The sequence below is a fragment of the Plecotus auritus genome (genome assembly GCF_963455305.1).
Source record: "Plecotus auritus genome assembly, chromosome: 3".
NCBI classification, from domain to species: domain Eukaryota; kingdom Metazoa; phylum Chordata; class Mammalia; order Chiroptera; family Vespertilionidae; genus Plecotus; species Plecotus auritus.
Window position 1 is genome coordinate 130349536 of NC_137772.1, and position 23983 is coordinate 130373518.

Sequence of the window (23983 nt, forward strand, 5' to 3'; positions counted from 1 at the left end):
TGCAGGACTTGTCCCTCCCAACTGCCTCCCCTGCTGGCCTGGTCATCCAAAACTGCTCTCCCCTGCTGGCCTGGTCGCCCCCAACTGCCTTCCCCTGCCAGCCCGGTCACCCCTAACTGCCCTCCCATGCTGGCCTGGTTGCCGCTAACTGCTCTCCCCTGCTGACCTGTTCCCCCGCAACTGCCCTCCCCTGAATGCTTGACACCCCCCACTGACCTCCCCTGCAGGCCTGGTCCCCCGCAACTGCCCTCCTCTGCTGGCCCGGTCACCCCTAACTGCCCTCCCCTGCAGGCCTGATTTTCCCCAACTGCCCTCCCTTGAAGGCCTGATTGCCCACAACTGCCCTCCCCTGCTGGCCATCTTGTGTCCACATGGGGGCGGCCATCTTGTGTGTTGGAGTGACAGTCAATTTGCATATTACCCTTTTATTAGACAGGATACACTTTTTATTTACTATGTAGATAAACATATTATATCTGAATGATAGTTTTTTCTCTTTCCTTCCAATCCTTATAAATATGAATTTCTTTTACTTGCCTTATTGCACAGCTCAGAATGATGACAGGATGCACTCTGTTCTGTGCCTGATTTTAAAAGAAATGTTTAAAAGTTTTTTTCATAAATAAGTAGTTCATCAAGTTAAGGAAACTCCTTCTATTGCTAGCTAGTTACGTTTTTAAACTAAAAATTAAATTTTATGCATTTCTTGAGATGGTCTCATGACTTTTATTATCTTTTAATATGGTAGACTACAGTAATTAGGTTTCTAATGATACCAGTCTTAAAATCCTGAGATAAACTAATCTTCTTCAATAATATTTTTCTTTTTCACATACACTAATTTTTGATGGGCAGTATTTTGTTTAGAAATTTCATAGTTGTGACAGTCCTAAAATCCTTTCCTCTATTAATTTGTTAAGTTTTGATATGAAGTTATGTTACCCTTATAAAATATGCTGGTGATTACTTGTTCCCTCTTTTTTATTTTCTGAAACTGTTTCTGTTAGACTGGAATGACTTGCTCCTTATACGTTTACTAGAGGCCCAGTTCACGAAATTCATGCACAGGGGTCCCCTCAGCCCATCCTGCACCCTTTCCAATCAGGGACCTCTCGGGGGATGTCTGACTCAGAATCCTAGACTGCTGGCTCCAAATTGCTCAACTGCCTGCCTGCCTGGTCGCCCCTAACTGCCCCCCTGCCAGCCTAATCACCACCAACTGCCCCCCCAGCAGCCTGTTTGCCTCTTACTGCTCCCCCATGCTGGCCTGGTTGCCCCCAACTGGCCCCCTCTGCCGACCTGATTGCCCCTAACTGCTCCCCCCTGATGGCTGGTCACCTCCAATGGCCCCCCTACTGGTCACCCCAAGCAGCCTGCTGTTCAGTCATTTGGACGTCCCTCACTAACCCACCTGCCGGCATGGTCGCCCCATGTAGCCTGCTTGTTCAGTCATTTGGTCGTCCCTCATAAACCCCTCTGCCGGCCTGGTCGCCCCATGTAGCCTGCTTGTTCAGTCATTTGGATGTCCCTCACTAACCCCCCTGCCAGCTTTGTCGCCCCATGCAGCCTGCTATTTGGTCGTTACTGTGAGGGTGTCCTGACCAATTTGCATATTACCCTTTTATTAGTATAGATTAAAAATCACCAGTTTAACTCCCTGGGCTTAAAGTTTGTGGGAGGGAAACTTTATTACTGACTTTTTTTTTTTCAGGTTATTATTTTCAAATTTCACTAGTTTTGCTAAATTTGTTCATTTAGTCTAAATTTTCAAATGTACTGGCAAAAATACCTTGTCTCTTTTTAATACCTGCAGGACTTGTAGATATAAGCCCTTTATCATTCCAAACATTGTTCACGGTGCCTTCCTTCTTTTTATTTTTTAGTCTCACCAAAGGCCAGTCAATTTTATTAGTGTTTTCAAATGACCAATTTGGGGCACTGTAACTACTTTCTTAATAAGCGGAGAAAGGTTGATTATTATTAGATTCTCTACCGTGGGCTCTCATCGACCTTTTCTTTTGGACTGTCAACATACAAAAACAAACTTTCATGTTCAACAGCTTATCAAGTACTTATCTTTAAATTCCCTGTCTTTTCGTCCCCTGACATGAGAATTTCTAACTTTCTTGCCAATTTATGAATACATATTTTATTAGCTATCTTCAATTGTTTCTGTGGACTTATTTTCCCAGCATCTAGTCTGCCATGTTTACAGACATATTTTATCTTCCATTCTTTCATTTATAGAATTTTGCTTGTTACTAAAACGTAATTTTCTTAAAGATTGCTTAATTTTCCCAATCATTTGAGTGTGAGGCCCTCAAAGTATTTCTACCTCAGATCACACATTCACTCAAAAAAGTTTGAAAGCATGTTAGTATTTAAGGCAAGAATGGTACCATAAAGCAGGATTTCCAAATAATCATCTGACTTGTCTCTGGCTCCAAGACAGAGAACCAGTCTCAAGTGCAAATTGAAAAATTTCGCACTTTCTGTTACTTTCCCGTAATCCCGAGAAGTCAGTCCACTATCTCTATTTGGGTATCTATTCCATTACATGCCTACCACACAGCAGTTGTTGTATAGTTTTGGATACAGTCATAGAGAAATGATGGTAATGAAAGTTGAGTAGAAGAAAAGAAGAGATACATACCATACTAAACAATGAGAAAAATTCTCCACAATTTAAAAATGTGGTTGAGGTCACAGCACTATTTTCAAAGCATATGTTTTAAGACATAAAAAAAAAGACCAGGCAAGAGCTGTGATTCAAGTATGTAACTTAACTGTCTCCAGTAACATATTATGGAGGAAATACAGGGCTTGATAGTGTACAGTGCCAGCAGGACCAGATGGTTTGCTTAAATCACAAGCTAATAAACTTTTACTCAAAATAAGAAGGGAACAAATTATGACTTTACCACAGACCCATTTTCCTTATGAAAGCAAAGCAACTGTGTGCTTCAGGTGCTGGCAAAGACTATAACTTCAAGTTTCCCACCTTCTTCTGTTCCACAACTGAGAGTAAAAGACTTTCTGTAGCTTCAAAGATGCTAATGGAAAATCTTGTTATAATTTCTTGGGAGATTAAGAGGCATAAATCTCCAAAGGGTGTGGGAGAAAGGCGGGGGGGAATAACAATTAGAAGAAAGTAAGAGTGGTACAAAAAGAAAATTATCTAGAGATTAAGAATTCATCATGTAGCCCTAACTGGTTTGGCTCAGTGGATAGAGCGTCAGCCTGCGGACTCAAGGGTCCCAGGTTCGATTCTGGTCAAGGGCATGTACCTTGGTTGCGGGCACATATCCAGTAGGGAGTGTGCAGGAGGCAGCTGATTGATGTTTCTCTCTCATCGATGTTTCTAACTCTCTATCCCTCTCCCTTCCTCTCTGTAAAAAATCAATAAAATATATTTTAAAAAAAAGAATTCATCATGTAAGTCAGATTTTCATTTGAGAAATCCACTATTTTCTTAATTTCAAGAAAATTACAGATCAAGACCAAATGTTTTATAATTACAAAAAAAAAAAAAAAAAAAAAAGTAAGTGCCAAGCTTGAGGTGAGGAGCGTTTCTGAAGTATTAGTGAGAATGTATGTGTACATTCTCTTGTAGGTATGTGCTTTCCCACTTCAGGGCTACTGTACAGGCTTGGACCTGGTATACAGTCAACCATTCTCTTCTAACAAACTCTTTTAGGTACCTCATAATCACTACTAATAAGAATTTGAGTTTACAGAATTCCTAATATAGTTTTATGGTAGTGTTTACACTAGAAATCTCTTTTTTCCCCAATATGTTCTTTTGGCCAGTGCATGGTAATTCTTTGACAAGATATATACTAATTAGTACAGTACTTTATGAATATGGAATAGCTATAGTTATTGCAATGATGATAGTAATAGAAACTTACATTACATGAATACTTTGAAGTACTCTAAAGACTTTATATGGATTGACTCATTAAATCCTCACAATGATGCTACGAGGTTAGTAGTAGATATTATTATTATCCTCATTTTCACAGAACAGGTTTAGAATTTAAGTGCTGTATTGAAGGTAATACAACCAGTAGAGGCTGATCTAGGATTCTAACCTAGACAGTCAGACTCCATTGTATTCACACTTTGCTATAATGTTATCAGTGTTTAAAAGTCCCCAACCAGCTTTCTACAAGTATATCTAAAGAATCACTTTGGGGAGTGTTCCCATGCCCACTTTTATATTTTTCCATCCTTCCTTTCTCTCCTTCTCTCCTCCCACAAAATGCTGATTTCCTACCAGGTACCAGATAATTTGTGTTATGCATTGAGGGCACAACAGGAAGCAAAAGACATGTTTTTCTATAATTCTTGAGCTTAGAGTCCATACAGAGATTTAGTAACTAATTAATAAAGTTCATAAATATATAATTATACATTGTGAACAGTTATGTAAGAAGTTACAGGAAGCTGTAATAGTAAGTAACATGAGGTTCTGATCTATGTTTTGGGGGCTTAGAAAAAATTTCCCCAAGAAAGCCGATGGACCGGGAAGGGATTCCAGCTTCAGGTCCCAGTCTGTATAGTAGCCCTATAGTGGGAAAGCACATACCTACAAGAGAAGATAAAAAAAAAAAATCAAAAGTATCACAAGCCTTCAGAACAAAGGGAAGAAGGGGACAAATGTGGCAGGAGAGAAAGAAGAGACCAGATGTGTAAAAAGATCGTGTAGGCCATAGTGGGTACTTTGCTTTTATCTCAAAAGCAACAGGAAGGTACCAAAGGGTTCTGACAAAATAGAGGACCAAGAGGGTTTAGAATATTAAAATCAGAATTATTAAAATAATGGACCAAGGAATCTAAACTGAATAGAAAGGAAAGCAAAGACAGACTAATGGATTATAATACACCAACAGACAAGTAAGTTCAAATGATGTGGAAAGATAGTTTTATGGTAATACTTGAACAAGAAAATTAAAATGATAGAAAATTGTGATTAGAGTGTAAGATGTTTAATGAGTGAAGCTGGAGGCAGACTAGATTACAATAAGGTCTAGAATGCTAGCTATAAAAGGAAGAAAGTCAATGGAGGCAAACAACTGGTAACAAACTGAGAAGACAAAGTGACAAATGGGTGATCCATGTAGATTCTGGTCAGTGAGATGATAACAAAAGTCTTCACTGAAAAGCTTCAATGTTATAGCTAAATAACATGAGCCTTAAAGAAGCAATGAGTCTTGTAAGAAGGGGATGGAATAATACAATGCCCCAGGAAACAAGGATGTGAGTCCTACCTCTAACATTAAGATCTCAGGATAAATACTTAGCACCAGAAAGGGTTGTTGGGAGTTCCCAGGAGAGAGGCCAAATTACACTTCAGGCAAAGAAGGTGAAAGATGGTTCAAGAAGAAAACTAAGAATGCCTGTGCCAGTGCCTGGCACAGAACAGATAGATACTCAGTGAATATTTGTTAAATGAATGAAGATAGATGAATTTATAAATTTTGGTAACTTAGTAGGGAGATGTTAAAGGGGTAAGAAAAGTTGGAGAGCTGGGTTAAGGCAAGAAAGTACTGACCAATACAGGGATGATCGTAAAGAATATGATAGACCAAGGGCTACTTGTTAGGCAATGATGAAATCCAGGAAGAGAGGTACAGGAAAATTAACTCCACTAGGTTCTTTTTCTCCCCATTAGATTCTTTGAGGGTGGGCAGTGGTGCCATTGGACCATAAGCTCAAAATATATTAGATGCTACCAAAATAAGAATTAAAAATTTTTATTTTTGCTTTTGGTCCACAGCTACATGCATATCCTAGCTAATAAAGAGGGAATATGCTAATTGACTGTCCCACCCTCAAAGATGGTGGCGCCCACAGCCACAAGATGGTGGCACCCAGTCCCCTCAGCCCCACTGGGGTGGCAGGCACGCAGCAAGGCCTGGCCGTTCCGCACGCCTGCCTCCCATGTCCTCCAGTCCCCTCAGCCCCCCAGTTGCCCAGGGCCGGCCCAAGGCACAGGCAAGCCTCAGATGGCGGCTGCCCAGCTGCCCTGGGCCACCTGAGGCTCAGGTAACCAGGGCTGGCCAAGGCTTACGCTGCCGGCAGTGGCAGCAGCAGAGGTGTGATGGGGCGTCACCTTTCCCTGATCACCGGGTCGCCTCCCGCCTTGAGGGCTCCCGGGCTGTAAGAGTTGGCAGGCCAGGCTGAGGGAACCCCCCCTCCAGTGCATGAATTTTCATGCACCAGGTCTCTAGTGACATATAATAGTGTTGATCATAATTTTCTATCCCATTCATTGAAAATAAAATATCCTAAGTGATTCTTGTGGTAACCTAACAGAAACAGATACCACTGACTTCAGCAGTATATTAAACTTAGGAATTGTCAGGTACTGCTGCTATCTTTTACTCCTGATTTTATGAAGGACCCATATATGAGTAGGAGCCACAGATACAGCACTGAAGAAGAAACCATAGACACCCATATTTCCACAATTCAACTTTGGGAGTCACTAGATTTCTTCACTTTTTATATATTACTAGTGGCCCAGTGCACAAAAGTCATGCACATTAAAAGGGAATTAATTAGAGGAAATATTTTAATATTGCTATTTGCCCTTTCTCTATAATAGAAGTATCAGAGATGAAAGAAAATAAGTAAAATGTATATGAAAATCTCCCTCCTGTCAGAGTCTGGGGCACACCGCAGGACCCAGAGTCAAGTCCCCACCCACCACATGCACATGCTTCAAAAATGCAGGAGACACAGACCCAGACAGCCCCACCCCCGTCAAGCCCCACCGGGCAGGGGGTGTAGCCTCAGGTCCCCAGCCCAGCGCCAGGTGGGGGGCACAGCTTCAGGTCCCCCAGCCCGGCACCGGGTGGGAGGCACAGTCTCAGGTCCCCCATCAAGCCCTGCCGGGTGGGGGGAGCACAGCCTAAGGTACCCTGTCAAGCCCCACTGGGCGGGGGGGGGGGGGGGGGTGCGACCTGAGGTCCCCTGGCCTGGCGCCGAGGTGCATGGCCTGAGGTTCCTGTCAAGCCCCACTGAGCGGGTTTGCAGCCTGAGGTCCCCCGGGCCCGGCACTGGGGAGGGGGCACAGCATGAGGTCTCCTAGCCCGGCGCTGGGGCAGGGGCTGTGGCCTGAGTTCCCCCGTCAAACTCCACCAGGTTAGGGGCGCCGCCTAAGGTCCCCATCAAGCCCCTCTGGGAGGGGGGCGTGGCCTGAGGGCCCCCATCAAGCCCCGCTGGGCAGGGGGTGCAGTCTGAGGTCCCCCAGCCCAGCGCTGGGGCAGGGGGCATTGCCCGAGGTCCCCGTAAAGCCCCACCTGGCAAGGGGCATGGCCTGAGGTACCCCATCAAGCCCCGCTGGGAGAAGGGCAAGGCCTGAGGTCCTTCGCCCTGGCCAGGCGCCATGCAGCCTCAGGTCCCTGCTGTTCGGTGGTGATGTTATGGTGCCGCAGCTAATTTGCATGTTCCTCTATTATATAGATAGATTACATTTCTCCAATAAATCAACACTGCCAAAGGTTTGTGAGAACAAATAATCCACAAATGACACTTTAAATAATTAATGTGCTCCGTGGGTGAGGAGTTTTCAAAATGTTTTTACTATCTCTCAAAATATGGCTGACATTCCCACAGGACATGTAACAGTGCTGGATATTTCTATAAAAGAGTATGGCTTATAAGTATCCATAGGGTAAGACTGACTTGTAGATGAGGTAAATTCACATTGATTGGCTGGAAGCCATCACTGGCAACTATCTTTAAGTTTCTAGTGATATTATGCTGAGGTAACAAATCTTCAACTGAAGAAAAATTTTAAGAGAGTGGAACCATGACAATGTGAAATGCTTGTTTTTCAAGCCATCTCAGTTTTCCTTTTCTCTTAAAAAAATCAACTCAGAGAGCTGGGTAGATAAGTGCTATAATAAGCACTCACCATTCTGAGGTGAAGCCTAAAAAAAATCAGACATCAATAAAATGTGCATACACACTTCCAAAGCAAAGCAAACGTCCCCCTGCTGCTATGACTCTCATGCCACTGATGTGCCAGTGATTAAGTCACTGCCAATTCTATTAGGTGATTTTGTGAGTAACACAGTATCAAAACTAAAACTAAAAATCTGAATTAAAGCACTGAAAATTATTTTTCTCAGACGACTGTTACTTGATTAATGTCTCCTATAATTTGCTTATTTTTAGCCACAAACAGGCTATACCAGAATCAAGTAAAACAAAAATTAATAATTTCCTGGGTCCACATAAACTCTATAATTCCTCTCTAACTCTTGGAAAAAGGACTGAAATAATCTAAATAATATCACATTTTCTTTTTCCAGCAGCAGTAACAAAGATGTGGCAATCACCATTTTATACTCTTTTGCATCTGGGTCTGAGACTTCTTTATATTTTATTAGGATTCGTGAGAAATTAGTAATTCAGGAAAAAAAATAAAAATAGAGGTGGGCCCTGACCAATTTGGCTCAGTGGATGGAGCGTCGGCCTGCGGACTGAGGGGTCCCGGGTTCGATTCCGGTCCAGGGCATGTACCTTGGTTGCGGGCACATCCCTGGTGGGGGGTGTGCAGGAGGCAACTGATCGATGTTTCTCTCTCATCGATGTTTCTGACTCTCTACCCCTCTCCCTTCCTCTCTGTAAAAAAAAAAAAAAAAAAAAAAATCAATAAAATATATTAAAAAAAATAGAGGTGGAATGACAAGACTGTCCTTGAACTTTGAGCTCTAGTAAATTCTCGCCTAAAAATTTTTTTTTCTGCTCTACTAGGAAGTCAGGGAAACGGGATAAGTATGTGCTAGAAGGGCTGTAGAAGTTGTTTTGAAAGAAATTTCTTTCTTGGTTGAAATTATTTCATATGGAGAAAACATTAATTTCATTTCATTACAGAAAACAGCAATCCCCTCACTAGTATAAAGTCACCAACAGAGAACAGAGCATTTAGGGCTTGAGCCCTTTTTCTGAGATCAAATGAACAATTTAAATCAAACAGCTTTATACTTTTTCCTTAGGTTTTCAACAATAAAAATAAAAGTTTATTGGCATTTTAACTGAAAATTTTAATACTTATTTGCATTGCTGAAATATAAATCAAACAGCTACCTAGAAGTAAACAGATATTTCATTAACTAGGGACATATTTTTGTGGACAAAACATTATTTCAACAGAACCCCTGGAAAATGGATAAAGAAAATATTACCCAAAGGAGAAAAGTAAAAGGGTAGAATTAAATGTCTGACAACCCAAGGATACCAAAAGGGAACTCATAAGCATCACGTGAATATGTGTATGTATTTATACATACATACATACTCACACATATAGGATTATTGTGGCCATAATAAGAAGGCTCAACATTTGTAGAGGGGCTTTATAGCCTACCAAAACACTTACGGGGATAATAATTTATTCCACACAGATGAGGTTATAGAGGCTTAGAAAGAATACAGAACTTACCCGAAATCACACCGGTAAACAGAAGAAATAAACTCCACATCACCTAACTTCTGGTTTAATGCACTTACACTAACTCTTATTGCCTTTTTATTTATTCATTAAAGAGGGTGGAGATAAAAGGAAGAGACAAATGAGTGCCAAAACAGACATGCCACACACAAAAACTATCTGTGGTGTAGGATAAATCCTGCTGTGCAAATTTCTGTAGGAAAATATGTTACAATGAAAACATCCAGGAAGGTGCAGCCAAGGAGAACATAAACTGCGTATAAAAATCAGTGGGAAGCCATCTGTCTCTCATGACTTCACCTTCAGCCATATCTTGGATGACTGCCTCTATCATCAATAACTTGGTTTATCAAACTTCTCAGTAGGAGATAACAGAATAAGGGCCAAACACCCCAAGAACTCATTACAAGCAAACTAAATATCATCTGTTACAGATCTGCCACATAGATTCCAAGAGTGCTTCCCACCCAGTGAAGCAGTGGTGATTCAGTTTAGACAGAAGTACCTAAACATGTCTACTTTGAAAACCAGTATGCAGGCGTCCTCAAACTACGGCCCGCGGGCCACATGCGGCCGTCAAGGACATTTATCCAGCCCGCTGGGTGCCGCTGCCTGTCCTGCTTAGCAGCCGACTCGTCCCGGGCCCGCAGTGCGCATAGGAATTTGTTCATAGTTTTTTTTAAAACTATAGTCCGGCCCTCCAACTGTCTGAGGGACAGTGAACTGGCCCCCAGTTTAAAAAGTTTGAGGACCCCTGATAGACTCCGGCACTCATCTCTGTGGTTCAATTTTTGGGCCAAGGTTTTATTTCTTTTCCACTGCAGTTAATTTTTTCATTTGAATGTAACTTTTGAAAATATAGATGTGGTTCCTTTGTTGAATAAAAAGGAAAAAATCAAGCTGAAATTTAGAGACAGATATTTCCTGAACTTCTGGGACAATACAATAATGTAAGATCTTACCAAAAAAATTTCAAGAGGAAGAAACTATAGTAACAAAAAAGACAAATACAAATGCATTTTTTAAAGAACTTGTGTAAATAGAGATTTTTTTTATTTTTTATTTTTGGTCATAGCATCGCATTGTGGTTATTTCCTGGAGGCTTCAGTTTTCCTTTACAGTTTCTTTAGTTGTTGTCTACTGACACCATCTGGTAAAATTATAGAGGAAGTTAGAGTGGTTAAAGCTTCTGCCAAAGTCTAATTTATGTAAGGAAGTTTTTTAAGAAATAAGGAAATAAGAGATCAAAGCAAAAGAATCTAAGGATTCCTTTTTATTCTTATATAGCACATAGGATGAGAAGGAAAACATGTAATTAAGCAAAGGTTATGTGACTGAGTTTTAATAACTTTGAATTCTAGCTAACCCTCTCACTTCACATATATAAAATCTCCATACTTTTATTGCCATATTATTTCTTAAGTTTTCTTTTTCAAGTATATTAAATATGACTCCATCAAAGGGATATCTTTTAGGGCTTTCAATATTCTAAAAGAAAAAATTCATATTGCTGCCTTTTCCTTATTATTCTTGAAGATGCTTGTTAGTATTCTGATCTTTTATTAAGAGTTTTATTAAAACTAAGATCTTTTTTGTTTTTAAGACAAAGATGAGATAATTATTTCAAAATTGTATCCAGCATAACTAAATAATATTTTAAATAGTATAAGGTAGTTTAAATTTTTAACTATAGAGTTACTTAAAAGTAGAGAAATGTCCGTCTAAACTATGCAAATCAACCCTGAGGGTATAGGTTTTAATTGTAGGCCATTCTTACTATAAACATTCAGAATCCGATTCTACTAAAGGGGGTAAAAACACAGAGAAACTAAAGGAGAGTTTTAAAAAACATGGGAGAGTTTCATTTTATTTACCATCTGACTTATTCCACATTGTGAAGGTGGCTAATACAATATTAATATGGATTTTCAACTCTTCTTTTGAACATTCATGCTCTGAGACATTTGAGTTTTTAGACTTGCTGTTACTTAAACATATTTGAGTAATTTCCATTAATAAGTGGAGCGAAATGCAGAATAATAATGGGTTGCCATTATACAGACTATATCATTCCTTTAAGTTAAAGCCCATTTCATACATCTTTCTAAGATCAAAAGAAGGAGAAGTCTAAACATGGAGATTTCTGCTATGGCAGGGTACAGCCATTTAACTTCTTTCAACAAGCCAGAGATGGCAGAATTCTCTTTGAAGTGGCAGCCCTGTTGGCCTTTGAAGTCCCTTGTCAATTGCAGAATGGCTCTGGTGGGGTTTGTTTTGTAGCCAGCTGTCACCATGAAGGCAGACATGACGTATTTCCAGCAGTCTCACTTCAGGGTCTGTCAAGTTACTGATTTCATAACCAGTCACCATAACAAAGGAGATTCAAACTCATTGACATTACAGCAAGAGTCTACAATGAAACTTACTAGGTTCCTCTTGACAGAGCTTGATTTAAATACTGAAACAATCATACAATGGCAAAGAGAAAATGATTGTGAATTTAATTGTTACAGCTCCTCATATTCTTGAAACATTAAAAAATACTATCCATATGTTTGTCAACAAAATGTTTTATAATAACATCTTACTTTTTAAAAATGAAATATCTTTGAATAATAGCAGCTTCAATATTTGCTCTGACAAAACAGATGACTTCTCCAGAAATCAGTAAACTACTTAAGAAGCACAGTTTATATTGCTCACTTACAATTGAACTTCTTTCTAAGACTGAATGATTCTATACAGTTTTGAGAAACATTTATATTTGTAATACTTTCAGACTGCACAGCTACTCACCTCAGAAACCCGCATCACTCACTACTGACACAGACTTTTAAGGGTAAAGAAAAAAGTATTGAGACATGTTAAGAAACTTCTATAAACTATAAATGTAGCCCATTATAGCACTTTATAAAAGGAAACAATTGTAATATTATTATAAATCTATTTTTAAGGCAGGGAGAGATGAGGCAAATGTTGAAAAACTTAATGTCAAATTTGTCAATGATCAGAAGTATTAGTCCCACCAGAAGAAAATACTAATAAAGTAGGATCAAAAAGATTTTCAAACTAATTTGGTCATACTTTATATTTGTTCTATAGAATGTTTTGAATTTTTACATGTTTTTTATGAACATGGCTTACTGTTATTTCAGAGTTGAAGACATTTAGCTAGCTCCCATTAGCCAAAAGGTTAACAAGAGTAAGGCTATAGTGTTGTACATTCATCCTATAAGACACAATAAGTCCTTTGTTACCCACGGATGGATAGGTAAGGACAATGATGATTTCTCAAATTTATTTTTCAATTATGGTTACCATGCTTTAAAATCAAACACTAAAAAAATGTTATCTGCAAATGCATAATATCTACTCTAATTTTTTAAATCTATAACTCTAAAATTTTGAGTTTATCTGGTCAGATAAAGTGCTTTATCAAATCCTATGGAAAGAAATTACAACAAAGAATAAAAACATGTAATAATTAATCATAAAACTACCATTTAAACTTAAGTGATACTGCTATTATTGGGAGGTAGAAACAGTCAGAGGGGTCAGAATAAAATTTCATTCATTCGCTCAATAAATATTCACTGAGTGCCACTATGTAACAAACATGATGGTAGGTATTAAGGATATAACAATAAACAAGACACAGGCCCTATCCTCAAGTAGCTTTCATTCTACTGGAGAAGATAGACACAGTCCAAGTAATAGACAGTAAGTAAGTAATAATACAGTGTTGTAAAACAAATAGTACAGGGTGCTGATGAAAACATGGGAGAGACATATAACTCAGACTTGGAGGGTCAGAGGAGGTTCTATGGAAGAAGTAAAATTTATCCAGACAAGGGGAGAAGGTAAAGATAAAGACACTGCTTTATAGAGAGGGAACATGTAGTTTAATAAACCTTTCTTCATTCTTCTGAAAAAAGGACCCAAGAACACATATGCTCTTTTTCTATCCAGTACACATTAAATAAATCTACAGATTTACTTGTTAAATAGTTAAGTAATACTACTAATTAAGAAAGTAGTTATCCAGGTGACTGGCAGTTAATTGGTAATCAATAAATGTCAGTATCTCAAGTTTTGTAACTGTTTTAAGATTCTGTGTACTTCCTGTGTGTCACATTTCCTAGTAATAAGCAAGTCACTCATATATAGAGTCACTGAAAGCTTAGTTCACAGAAATGTAGAGAGTTAACAGGTACCTTCTCAGTTTATGTACACTTGAGATTAACTGGAAGAAGCTTCTATATTGTGAAAGGCTAACACAAAGCCAATGTATGTTGTCTCCCAAGTGTACATTTTTTAGCTCAGAACACTCTTCTGAGCTAAATCCATATCATATATCCAACTGCGTGCCTGACACCTTCATGAGAAAGACGGCACAGGCATCTCAAACTTAGTATGTAGAAAGCTGTATCCCTACCTTAAACTCCTCCTCTTCAGTTATCACCACAGTTCAATAACCATCACCACCATTCACTTAGGTCCTCTCAGTCTTCCACAGCCCTCTCCCTATCTTCCATATGCAATCCATCGGCAAGTCCTGTTGAATCTATCTCCAAATAGATCTCTCCATCTCCACTGCCAACACCCTACTGTGCTCTGAATCATGCAATATCTTCCTAATAGGTACTCCCTATTCTAGCCTTGCTCTCCTGCTATTCTTCATATAACTGACAGAATAATCTTTTAAAAACACAAAATGGATTTTTATCACTCTCCTACATAATGTTTTCCACCTACCTCTCCAGTTTCATGTCAAACCTCTGCTCTTTCACTCATTTATTTACTCACTCATTCATCTACCTACCTACCAACTCACTTCTACTTAATATTCTCCATTAACTAGGGTTTTCTTTTGGTTCCCGGAGTATATCATGATTTTCCCATTATCCACACATGTGGTCCCCCTAATGGCTGAAGTAAACTCTTTGCCATTCTTAATCTCGCTAATTCCTATATACTTTTCATGTCTCATTTTAAATAGCGATACCTTTCCTGACCGTTCATTCTAAATAAGGTCCCCTTATTATACTCTTTTATAAAATACTATACTACTTTATTTGCATGTGTCACAATTTTGAAGAATATGTTTACATTTTTGATCACCTGATTAATCTAACTAACATATAAACACCATAAGGAAAGGGACCATATTTGTTTGGGTCACTAAAGTATTCCCAGTTTCTTGCACATAGTAGGCTCTCAATAAATATGAATTTAATGAATAATGGAATAACACAATAAATGGAATAAGTGATATCTGTGAAGCAATTAAACTCAATGTTGGGCTGGCATATTCTCACAATGGACAAATGTCTCTTTCTCACTTTTATAACTATCCTATTCCTTTTTCCTACACTAATTCCATCACTCATGCTATAAACGTAAGTGATTATTATGATACTAGAGGGCCGGTACACGAAATTTGTGCTCTTGGGGGTGGGGGGTCCCTCAGCCCAGCCTGCGCCCTCTTGCAGTCCAGGAGCCCTCAGGGGATGTCCGACTGCCGGCTTAGGCCCGCTCCGAAGCTGTCAGTTGGACATCCTTAGCGCTACCGCGGAGGCGGGAAAGGCTCCCACCACCACCGCTGCGCTCACTAGCCATGAGCCTGGCTTCTGGCTGAGCGGCGCTCCCCCTGTGGGAGCACACTGGCCACCAGGAAACAGCTCCTTGTAGGTAATTAACTGTTTTTCTCTTGCTGCTTTTAATATTCTCTCTTTGTCTTTTGCCCTTGGCATTTTAATTATGATGTGTCTTGGTGTGGTCCTCTTTGGATTCCTTTTGTTTGGGGTTCTGTGCGCTTCCTGGACTTGTAAGTTTATTTCTTTCACCAGGTGGGGGAAGTTTTTGGTCATTATTTCTTCAAATAGGTTTTCAGTATCTTGCTCTCTCTCTTCTTCTAGCACCCCCATAATTCAGATGTTGGTACGCTTGAGGTTGTCCCAGAGGCTCCTTACACTATCTTCAAATTTTTGGATTCTTTTTTCTTTTTGCTTTTCTGGCTGAGTGCTTTTTGCTTCTTTGTATTTCAACTCTTTGACTTGATTCTTGCGGTCCTCTAGTCTGCTGTTAGGTCTCTGTATAATATTTTTTATTTCAGTCAGTGTATGTTTAATTTCTAGTTGGTCCTTTTTCATATCCTCCAGGGTCTCACTAAATTTATCAGCCTTTTCTAGGAAATTCTTGAAAAACCTTATAACCGTAGTTTTGAACTCTATATCCTGTTGTTTGCTTTCCTCCATTTCTTTCATTTGTGATCTGTTTCTTTGTCTTCACATTTTCGCTGCTTCCCTGAGTTGGTAGAGTAGCTTTGTGTGGTAGGTGTCCTCTAGGGCACAGTGGCTCAGCCTCTCCAGTTACCTGAGGTGGACACTCTTGGTGCACCCCTTTGTGGACTGTGTGTACAGCCTTGTTGTAGTTAAGTCTTGATTGTTGTTGGTATCACTGAGAGGAATTGACCTCCAGGCCAATTGGCTGTGAGGATCAGCTGTGTCTACGCTGGGAGAACTTCTGTGCTGGAGACACTCTTATGAGAAAAGACCTACAAAATTGCAAAAGCCTCTGTCCTCAGCTTGGATGGGGCGGAGTTTCAGGGCGAAGCAGACAGCCGTGGTTTCCCATCCGCCCTGCCCTATGAGGCCCCTGGGTCTCAGTGTCCCTCGGTAATTGCTGCAAGCACCTCTGAGAGAAAGCTGCCCTTGAGTTCTGCCCACTGACAGACAGTCCAGTTTCTCCCCAAATGAGTCGGGGTTCCCAGAAACTTGCCTAGAACTGCAGTTAACCAGCCGCGAACTCAGCCTCCCGTGCATTCAGCAGTCAGTCCTCTCTGTGCGCGCGTGCCTCCGCACCTCTGCCTTCCGCAGCTCCTGAGTCTCAGTGTGCTTTCTCTTTTCCTGACAGTCCAGATTCCCCCCGAATGAGTCTGGTTTCCCAGCGTCTCGCCCAGGACTGGAGTTCAGCGCAGTCGGGAGCTTCCTTCTCCCTCCCACTTTAGAAAGCCAGCCGCGCACTCAACCGCCCGTGCACACAGCCGCCCGTCCTCTCCGCGTGAGAGTCTCCGTACTTCAGCCTTTTGCAGCTCCTCTGAGTCTCAATGTGCTTTCCTCTTTTCTTCTAGTTGTAGAATTTCTGCTCAGCCAGCTTTCCTGTGGTTCTGGATGGTGTCCGTTTTGTCTTTTAGTTGTAGTTTTGATATTGTTGTGCGAGGCAGCAGTTTAGGTGTTTACCTATGCCGCCATCTTGTTTCAGAATTATATGCCTCAAACCACATACTAGTCTTAACTCTTGTTTATATCAATTAGCCTATTGTAAATTTATTTTTGTTATATATAATTTCTCTTAAAGTCACAGAACCTATCAATGAGGTTACGTGAAGATTTACTGTATAAGATTAAACATGCTTCAGCATAATCTGATTGCATGCACTCCCCTCTTCCTTCCTTCTTTCCTCCTCCCACAGTTCGTGCCATGCATATCTACCCTGAACTTTAGCTACTAATTGCTATTTAAAGCTCCCTGGATGCTTCTAGCATTTACCTATGCTGGTCCCTCTATCTGCGTGTAATACATTGAATATCTTTCACCTCTTCTTTGTCTAACTCTTTCTTTTAAGGCTCACCTCATGCATTAGCCATCTCCTCCAGAAAGCCTTCCATGGACCTCTCCAGTCTGGATTACATGCTTGCCCTTCCCTTCTATCCTTAAAGCTCTCTATTCAGATGACTACCCTGATACTTATCAAACTGAACCATAATTACAGTTTCATTTTTCAGTTTCTCCCAATGAACTCTGAACTTTCTGAGGCAGAAGTTGTATCTCTATTACATTTTTATTTCCAATGCTTAGTTTAGCAAGGCATTCAATAAATACTTACAGAAAAGGTTGCATAAGTAAAAGTATCATTATTTTATTTTACACATTACTGCTCTTTGATTTAAAACTGAGGGAAAGAGCCCCAGCCAGCATGACTCAGCAGTTGAGCATCAACCTATGAACCAGGAGGTCACAGTTCAATTCCTGGTCAGGGCACATGCCCAGTTGCAGCTCGGTCCCCGGTGTGGGGTTTGCAGGAGGCAGCCCATCAATGATACTCTCTCATCATTGATGTTTCTATCTCTCTCTCCCTCTCCCTTCATCTCTGTGAAATCAATAAAAACAAACAAACAAAAGAAAGTAGGCAATGGGGAAGACTGGGGAGTGAAACTATAATTCTATTACTGCACATCACCTTCTACAGGTACCCAGCTACAAGTGCTGCTTCAGTGGTCTTGTTCTATTTGAAAAGTACTTGGTATCATGGTGATAAATACTGTGTAAGTGACTAGGTAGTTTTGCAACCAATAGACAATAGAGATTTTTATTCTTTTTAAAATTTATCTTTATTGTTGAAAGTATTACTGATGTCCCATTTCCCCCCCATTGATCCCCTTCACCCTGCACCTGACCCCTGAGGCTTTCACCATACTATTGTCCTAATAAATCTTTAAGAATGAAAATAAATGGGACACTTGGCAGCAGCCACTGCACAGACTGAACTCCACTTGCTCATGTGTCTAGCTCTGTTTCCTATGCAACCATGTCTGATAAACCAGATATGGCTATGATTGTGAAATTTGATCAAGTTGAAAATGCAAACAGAAACACAAGAGAAACATCCACTGCCTTCAAAAGGAACAAACAACCCAATAGGAGAAGCAAGCAGGTGAATCATAATGAGGTGTGTGTCACCAACATGCACTGTACATTCCACAAGCACTGCCTTCTTATTTTACTTCTTTTAGCTATTTAACTGAAAGATATAGAGATGTTGGATCAAATTTAGATGACTGTGCTGCCCATTTTGACATCAAGAATAAAGAACTACTGACAATGAAGGCCATCCCTACCTCTCCCATCTTCTTGTCTGGATGGCAGTGAAGGAAAACACTTACATGTTAAAGAAGCTGGGATGACAGTGAAATTTAGAGTAAAAACCAAGCTGGTTCAAGATGTCCTGCAGCCTATATAACACAGTTTCACTAGAAGTGCCATTTTTTGGTGACCCATAAAAATGCTAATCTATACTAATAAAAGCCTAGGTGGTGTCTGGCCCTCGCGTCATCACAAGATGGCTGCCCCGATGTTGTCATAAGATGGCTCCCCACATTGTCACAAGATGGCCACCACAAAATGACTGCCCCCACATCATCACAAAATGGCCGCCACAAGATGGCCATCAGGGAAGGGCAGTTGTGGGCGATCAGCCAGCAGGGGAGGGCAGTTGGGGGCAAATAGGCCAGCAGGAGAGGGCAGTTGGAGGCGATCGGGTTGACAGGGGAGGCAGTTGGGGGTGATCGGGCTGGCAGGGGAGCAGTTCGGCGTCAATCAGGCCAGCAGGGGAGGGCTTAGGGGGTGAGGAGGCAGGCAGGCAGGCAGGCAGGCAGGCAAACGGTTGGGAGCCAGCAGTTCCAGATTGTGAGAGGCATGTCTGCCTGCCTGTGGGATCGGGCCTAAACAGGCAGTTGAACATCCCCCGAGGGGTCCCAGATTGGAGAGGGTACAGGCTGGGCTGAGAGACAACCCCCCTACAGTGCACAAATTTCGTGCACTGGGCCTCTAGTTAATCTATAACTATCTAGCAAATCATTGGTAAAACCTTATGATTTTGTAGGTCAAGAATTTACACTTAATATAGATAAGCCAAATAATGTTAAAATGGCAATTTGAAGAAAATGAGTATCACTATTAAAAATCAGCCTTTAAAATAAAAATCAGAACTCATGTGCAAATGTTAATTATACTGAGAGGATGTATCTTTTTTCAAAACATTCAAAAACATTCTTTGGTAAAAAACACTGGGGGGAGGGGGCAGGTAAAGGCATGTACTGGGGGGGAGGGGAGGCCGGGGGAAGGTCAATGGGGAAGGAAAAAAAAAAAAGGAGACATATCTACTACTATTTGTAATACTTCAAACAATTAAAAAATAAAAATAAAAATAAATAAATAAACAGTTCTCTTTAGCCATAAAAAAAAAAAAAAAAGAAAACATTCTTTGGGACAAAACAAATCCAACTTATTAAGCCACAAGAGAAAGTCTTATTACATTAAAGGCATTTTAAAAATCTTAGTCAGTAATCTATTTGAAAATGGCTACCTCAAAAATAAATTTACTCTAGCCTTGGCCAGTGTGGCTCAGTTGGTTGAATGTCGTCCCATGCACCAAAAAGTTGCGGGTTTGATTCCCAGTTAGGGCATATGCCTGGGTTTCACCCTCAATCCCCAGTGGGGGGCGTGCAGGAGATAGCCAATCGATGTTCTGCTCTCACATCGATGTTTCTCTTTTTTTCTCCTTCTCCCTTCCTCTCTCTCTAAATACAATAAAAATATTTTTTTAAATAAGATAATAATTTTCTCTCAAAGTATACCAAAGATGAAATTTTCAAATACAATAAAAAAGCATTTCACACTTTTTAACTTCATAAAAGCACTGCTGAACTAAAGATATTGCTCCCTAACTCTTGGTAATTCTGAGACTTAAGTGAAAAAATTTTACTCTATGCTCATTTTAACAAAATGAGTAAAATGGGCCAAATATATGGTGCAGGAAGATGATATGACTTTGGGTGGTAGGCATACCTATATCATGGATATGTACACTTGAATATGTGATCTTATTAACCAATGTCACCCCAATAAATTTTTTAAAAAATGTTTAAAGGGTGGGAAATAAACTCTCACATTCAACAAAACACAAAACCTGAGCAGAGAGAAGTTTCAGAAGAAATAATATGGAAAGGAACCCTGGGGTTTCCTCGTGGGTTTCTCTTTTATCCCTATACTAGAGGCCCAGTGCATAAAATTGTACACTGGGGTCCCCCTCAGCCCAGCCTGCACCCTCTCCAATCTGAGACCCCTTGGGGGATGTCTGACTGCCCTAGGATCGGGCCTAAACCAGCAGTCAGACATCCCTCTCACAATCCTGGACTGCTGGCTCCTAATCGCTCACCTGCCTGCCTGCCTGGTCGTCCCTAACTGCCTCCCCCTGCCGGCCTGATTGCCAAGTCACTGCCTCTGCGTGCCAGCCTGATTACCCCCACCTGTCCCCTCCCTGCCAGCCTGATTGCTCCTAATTGTTCCCCCCACTGGCCTGGTCACCCCTTACTGCCCCCGCTGCTGGCCTGGTTGCCCCCAAGTGCCCCCCCCTGCCAGCCTGGTCACCCCCAACTGCATGCCCGCCACCGGCCTGGTTACCTCTTACTGGCCCCCCTGACGGCCTGGTCACCCCCAACTGCATGACCGCCACAGGCCTGGTTACCTCTTACTGGCCCCCCTGACGGCCTGGTCACCCCCAACTGCCCCCCCCCTGCTGGTCTGGTTCCCCCTCATCCCCCCCCCCCCCCCCGCCCTGCCAGCCTGGTTGCCCCACACAGCATGCTTGTTCAGTCGTTTGGTCATCCCTCACTAACCCCCCTGCCAGCCTGGTCGCTCCACAAAGCCTGCTTGTTCAGTCGTTTGGTCGTCCCTCACTAACCCCCCTGCTGGCCCGGTCACAGGCAGCCATCTTGTGAGGGTTAATTTGCATATCACCACTTCATTATATAGGCTTTGCCAACACAGTTTAGAAGACATCTTCCTTCACTGCATTGTTAGACAACTTCTCCAAATATGGGGCATGGCTCAATATAGAGCAGCATGTATTTGGAACAAAAATACTGTAAGGAGATCTTATAAAGAATTTAAGAAAGGCATCAAAAAACGTTTTCCTTTGAGAGTTTTTCCCTGCTCAAACTTTAAAAGGTTATGTACTTTATTTTAATGAGCTATGGATCCCAAACAATTTTACTTGGCACTTTGAGAAATCAAGAGATGCAAACATCCTCCTCCTATCAGACGTAGTCATTTCTTCTCAGAGGCTAAATTTAGTCAAGAGACAGATAAATTCTGGACCTAAGAAAGATAGTAAGAGTAATGTCCCTAACCAGAAAAAGCTTCACTCATTTAAGATATTTCAAATGAATACTTGATGTATACAATTAATAAACAGTGGAGTTAGAAAACAAAGTAAGATAAAATAAGAAAAGATGAGAGCAGGAGGCAACAATGAATGAAGTTTACACAACCCCAGAAGTACAAATATAAAAGCAGTTTCTTCATACCTTAAACCACTTAAAGCCCAAATGACTGGTCTCATGCAATATTTCACTCAACAGCTTCAGATAGGCAGTGAGAAGCAGAATGGTGCAAAAAAGATAAACAGAAGAGAAAAAAAAGCATGCAATTAAAAGCAAATTATACACAGTCACTTTGGGAAATAGTGTCACAGTTTCTTGCAAAGTTAAGTGTAGTCTTTCCATACAATCCAGCAACCAGACTCCCAGGTATTTACCTAAATGACTTGAAAATTTATACCCATACATAAAGGATATAAGTGTTTATAAAAGCTTTATTCATAATTGCCCAAAATTGGAAACAATCAAGACATTCTTCAATAGGTAAAGGAACAAGCAAATTGTGGCACATCCATATAACGGAATGTAATTCAAAGATAAAACTAAGTGAGTTTTCAGGCCACAAAAAGACATGGAAGAACCTTAAGTGCAGAGGGTAAATGAAAAAAGCTCGTCTGAAAAGCCTACATACTGTATGATTCCAACTATATGATGTTGTGGGAAAGGCAAAACTGTAGAGACAGGAAAAAGATCAGAGACTGGGAAAATGGGGAAGGAGTGATTAGGTGGAGCACAGGTGATTTTTAGGCCAGTGAAACTATTCTGTATGACACTGTAATTGGGGATACATGACATTATACATTTGGTAAAGCCTATAGAACTATACAATTCAAAGAGTGAACCAAAATATAAACTATTGACTAGCTAATAATGTATTAATACTGGCTCATCAATTTAACAAACTTACCACACCAATGTAAGATGTTAATGATAGGGAAAACTGAGATGAAGAAAGGAGTATCTAGCAACTCTCTGTATTTTCTGCCCAAGTTTTATATAAATTTAAAAAATTGATTTAAAAAATTATAACTAGTTTATACAACAATAGCTTTAAAAAGAACACATAACAGGAGTCTATAGTCTATAATGACATGATCTATTACTAATGGCCAAAACTTCTACATGATCTCTGATATGTAAGGTTTGTAACTAACTAATGATTTCCAAAGCAGGAAGAAATCTTTACAGGAGAAAAAAAAAGGGTGACATTTTGAAAATAAAGGAAAGTGTGTAAAAAAGGTAAGATCAAGCTGAAAGAATATTCATTATTATTCTGAAACAATGGTTATCACCACCCCGTCTCTGAAACATTCCACTACCCAAACTCTATTCAACTGTACATCAGGAAATAATTCAAATAGAAAGGGGACTAAGACACTAAAGGACATACTGTGAAAAGATCAATTTTCCCTTGGCTTTGCTAATTTCAGTCTGTCTTTATTTTTATACTTGACACTAAAGAAACTAAGTCTGCTTTGAATTGTACCCTTCTTCCTTGCTATGCAACTAACTTAACTCATAAGAGCATTGGTAGTCTGATCCAAGAGGTTCCCCCCCAATTCATGTTACCCTCTCACTTGAACTTTTTACCTGTTTAATATTTATATTTCTCCAAAAAAGAAATGGAAAAGAAATAATCACTGAAAAATAAAATGTCATGAGTCTGTGTGAGGCAGGTTCAAAACCTCCAATCATATTTCTTCCATTCACATCTCCCTCTTTAGTTATTCTTCCCAATAAAAAGTTAAAAGCAAGGGTGAGGATCTGAAAAGGATCTAGAAAATTATATATATATATATATATATGTGTGTGTGTGTGTGTGTGTGTGTGTGTGTGTATATGCCAGCAACAGAACATTTAACAAGTCACCTCAAGAGAACACTGATCTGGGACTCTTTAAGCATCACAATATCTCTTTCACACTTGTTATTAATCTTAACTTGTTATAGCTTTAACTGCCCTTTTGAACAAGCCAAGGTATAAAATAAATAAACTATTTGCTATTTAAAATTAACATCTTTAACTCAGATGTTTGTGTTTTTCCATTCAATTTAAAAGCAGGATTGTGCCGATCTTATAACAAACAGACATGTTCCATTTCATCTTATCAGCTATATGAGCATATACTACATAAGTGTATCTGAAATCAGTCCCTAATTATTAATGCAGTGACCTCTGCATTAACACGAGTCAATTCTTATATAGCTATATTTCAATTCTTATTTAAGTCTAAGTACTTACACTTGATGAGTGTTTTTGAAACCATATAAACATACATTATGTGTAGTTTCCCTAGACTACACTGTTTGGGTTTTACCTTTTGTTTAACCAGCTGCATTGCCAGTAACTGTATAAAATCGCAGACCTGTTTTTCAGCATTGCTCCTGGCTGATTCCTCTTGTGCTAGCACCATTTCTCGCTCTGCAGTTATCTGTACACTCTCTCTTAGTGCTTCTTCCAGCTCTTCAATTCTGTCATCCTTCTTACGGAGATTGTCCTGGAAAACGATGGA

General features: G+C 40.3%; 1 protein-coding gene across 4 annotated transcripts in view; it reads right to left on the bottom strand.

Moving 5' to 3' along the window:
* ERC1 (ELKS/RAB6-interacting/CAST family member 1) overlaps positions 1 to 23983 on the bottom strand; it is a 512141-nt gene that overhangs the window by 262838 nt on the left and 225320 nt on the right. For 3 of the 4 annotated variants that reach the window (XM_080660553.1, XM_080660552.1, XM_080660550.1), the window contains one exon: positions 23837 to 23968. The exons of the other annotated variant lie outside the window; for it this stretch is intronic. In XM_080660553.1, coding sequence (XP_080516679.1) covers positions 23837 to 23968 — 132 coding nt within the window. The remainder of the gene's footprint in view (positions 1 to 23836; positions 23969 to 23983) is intronic. 4 annotated transcript variants of the gene reach the window in all.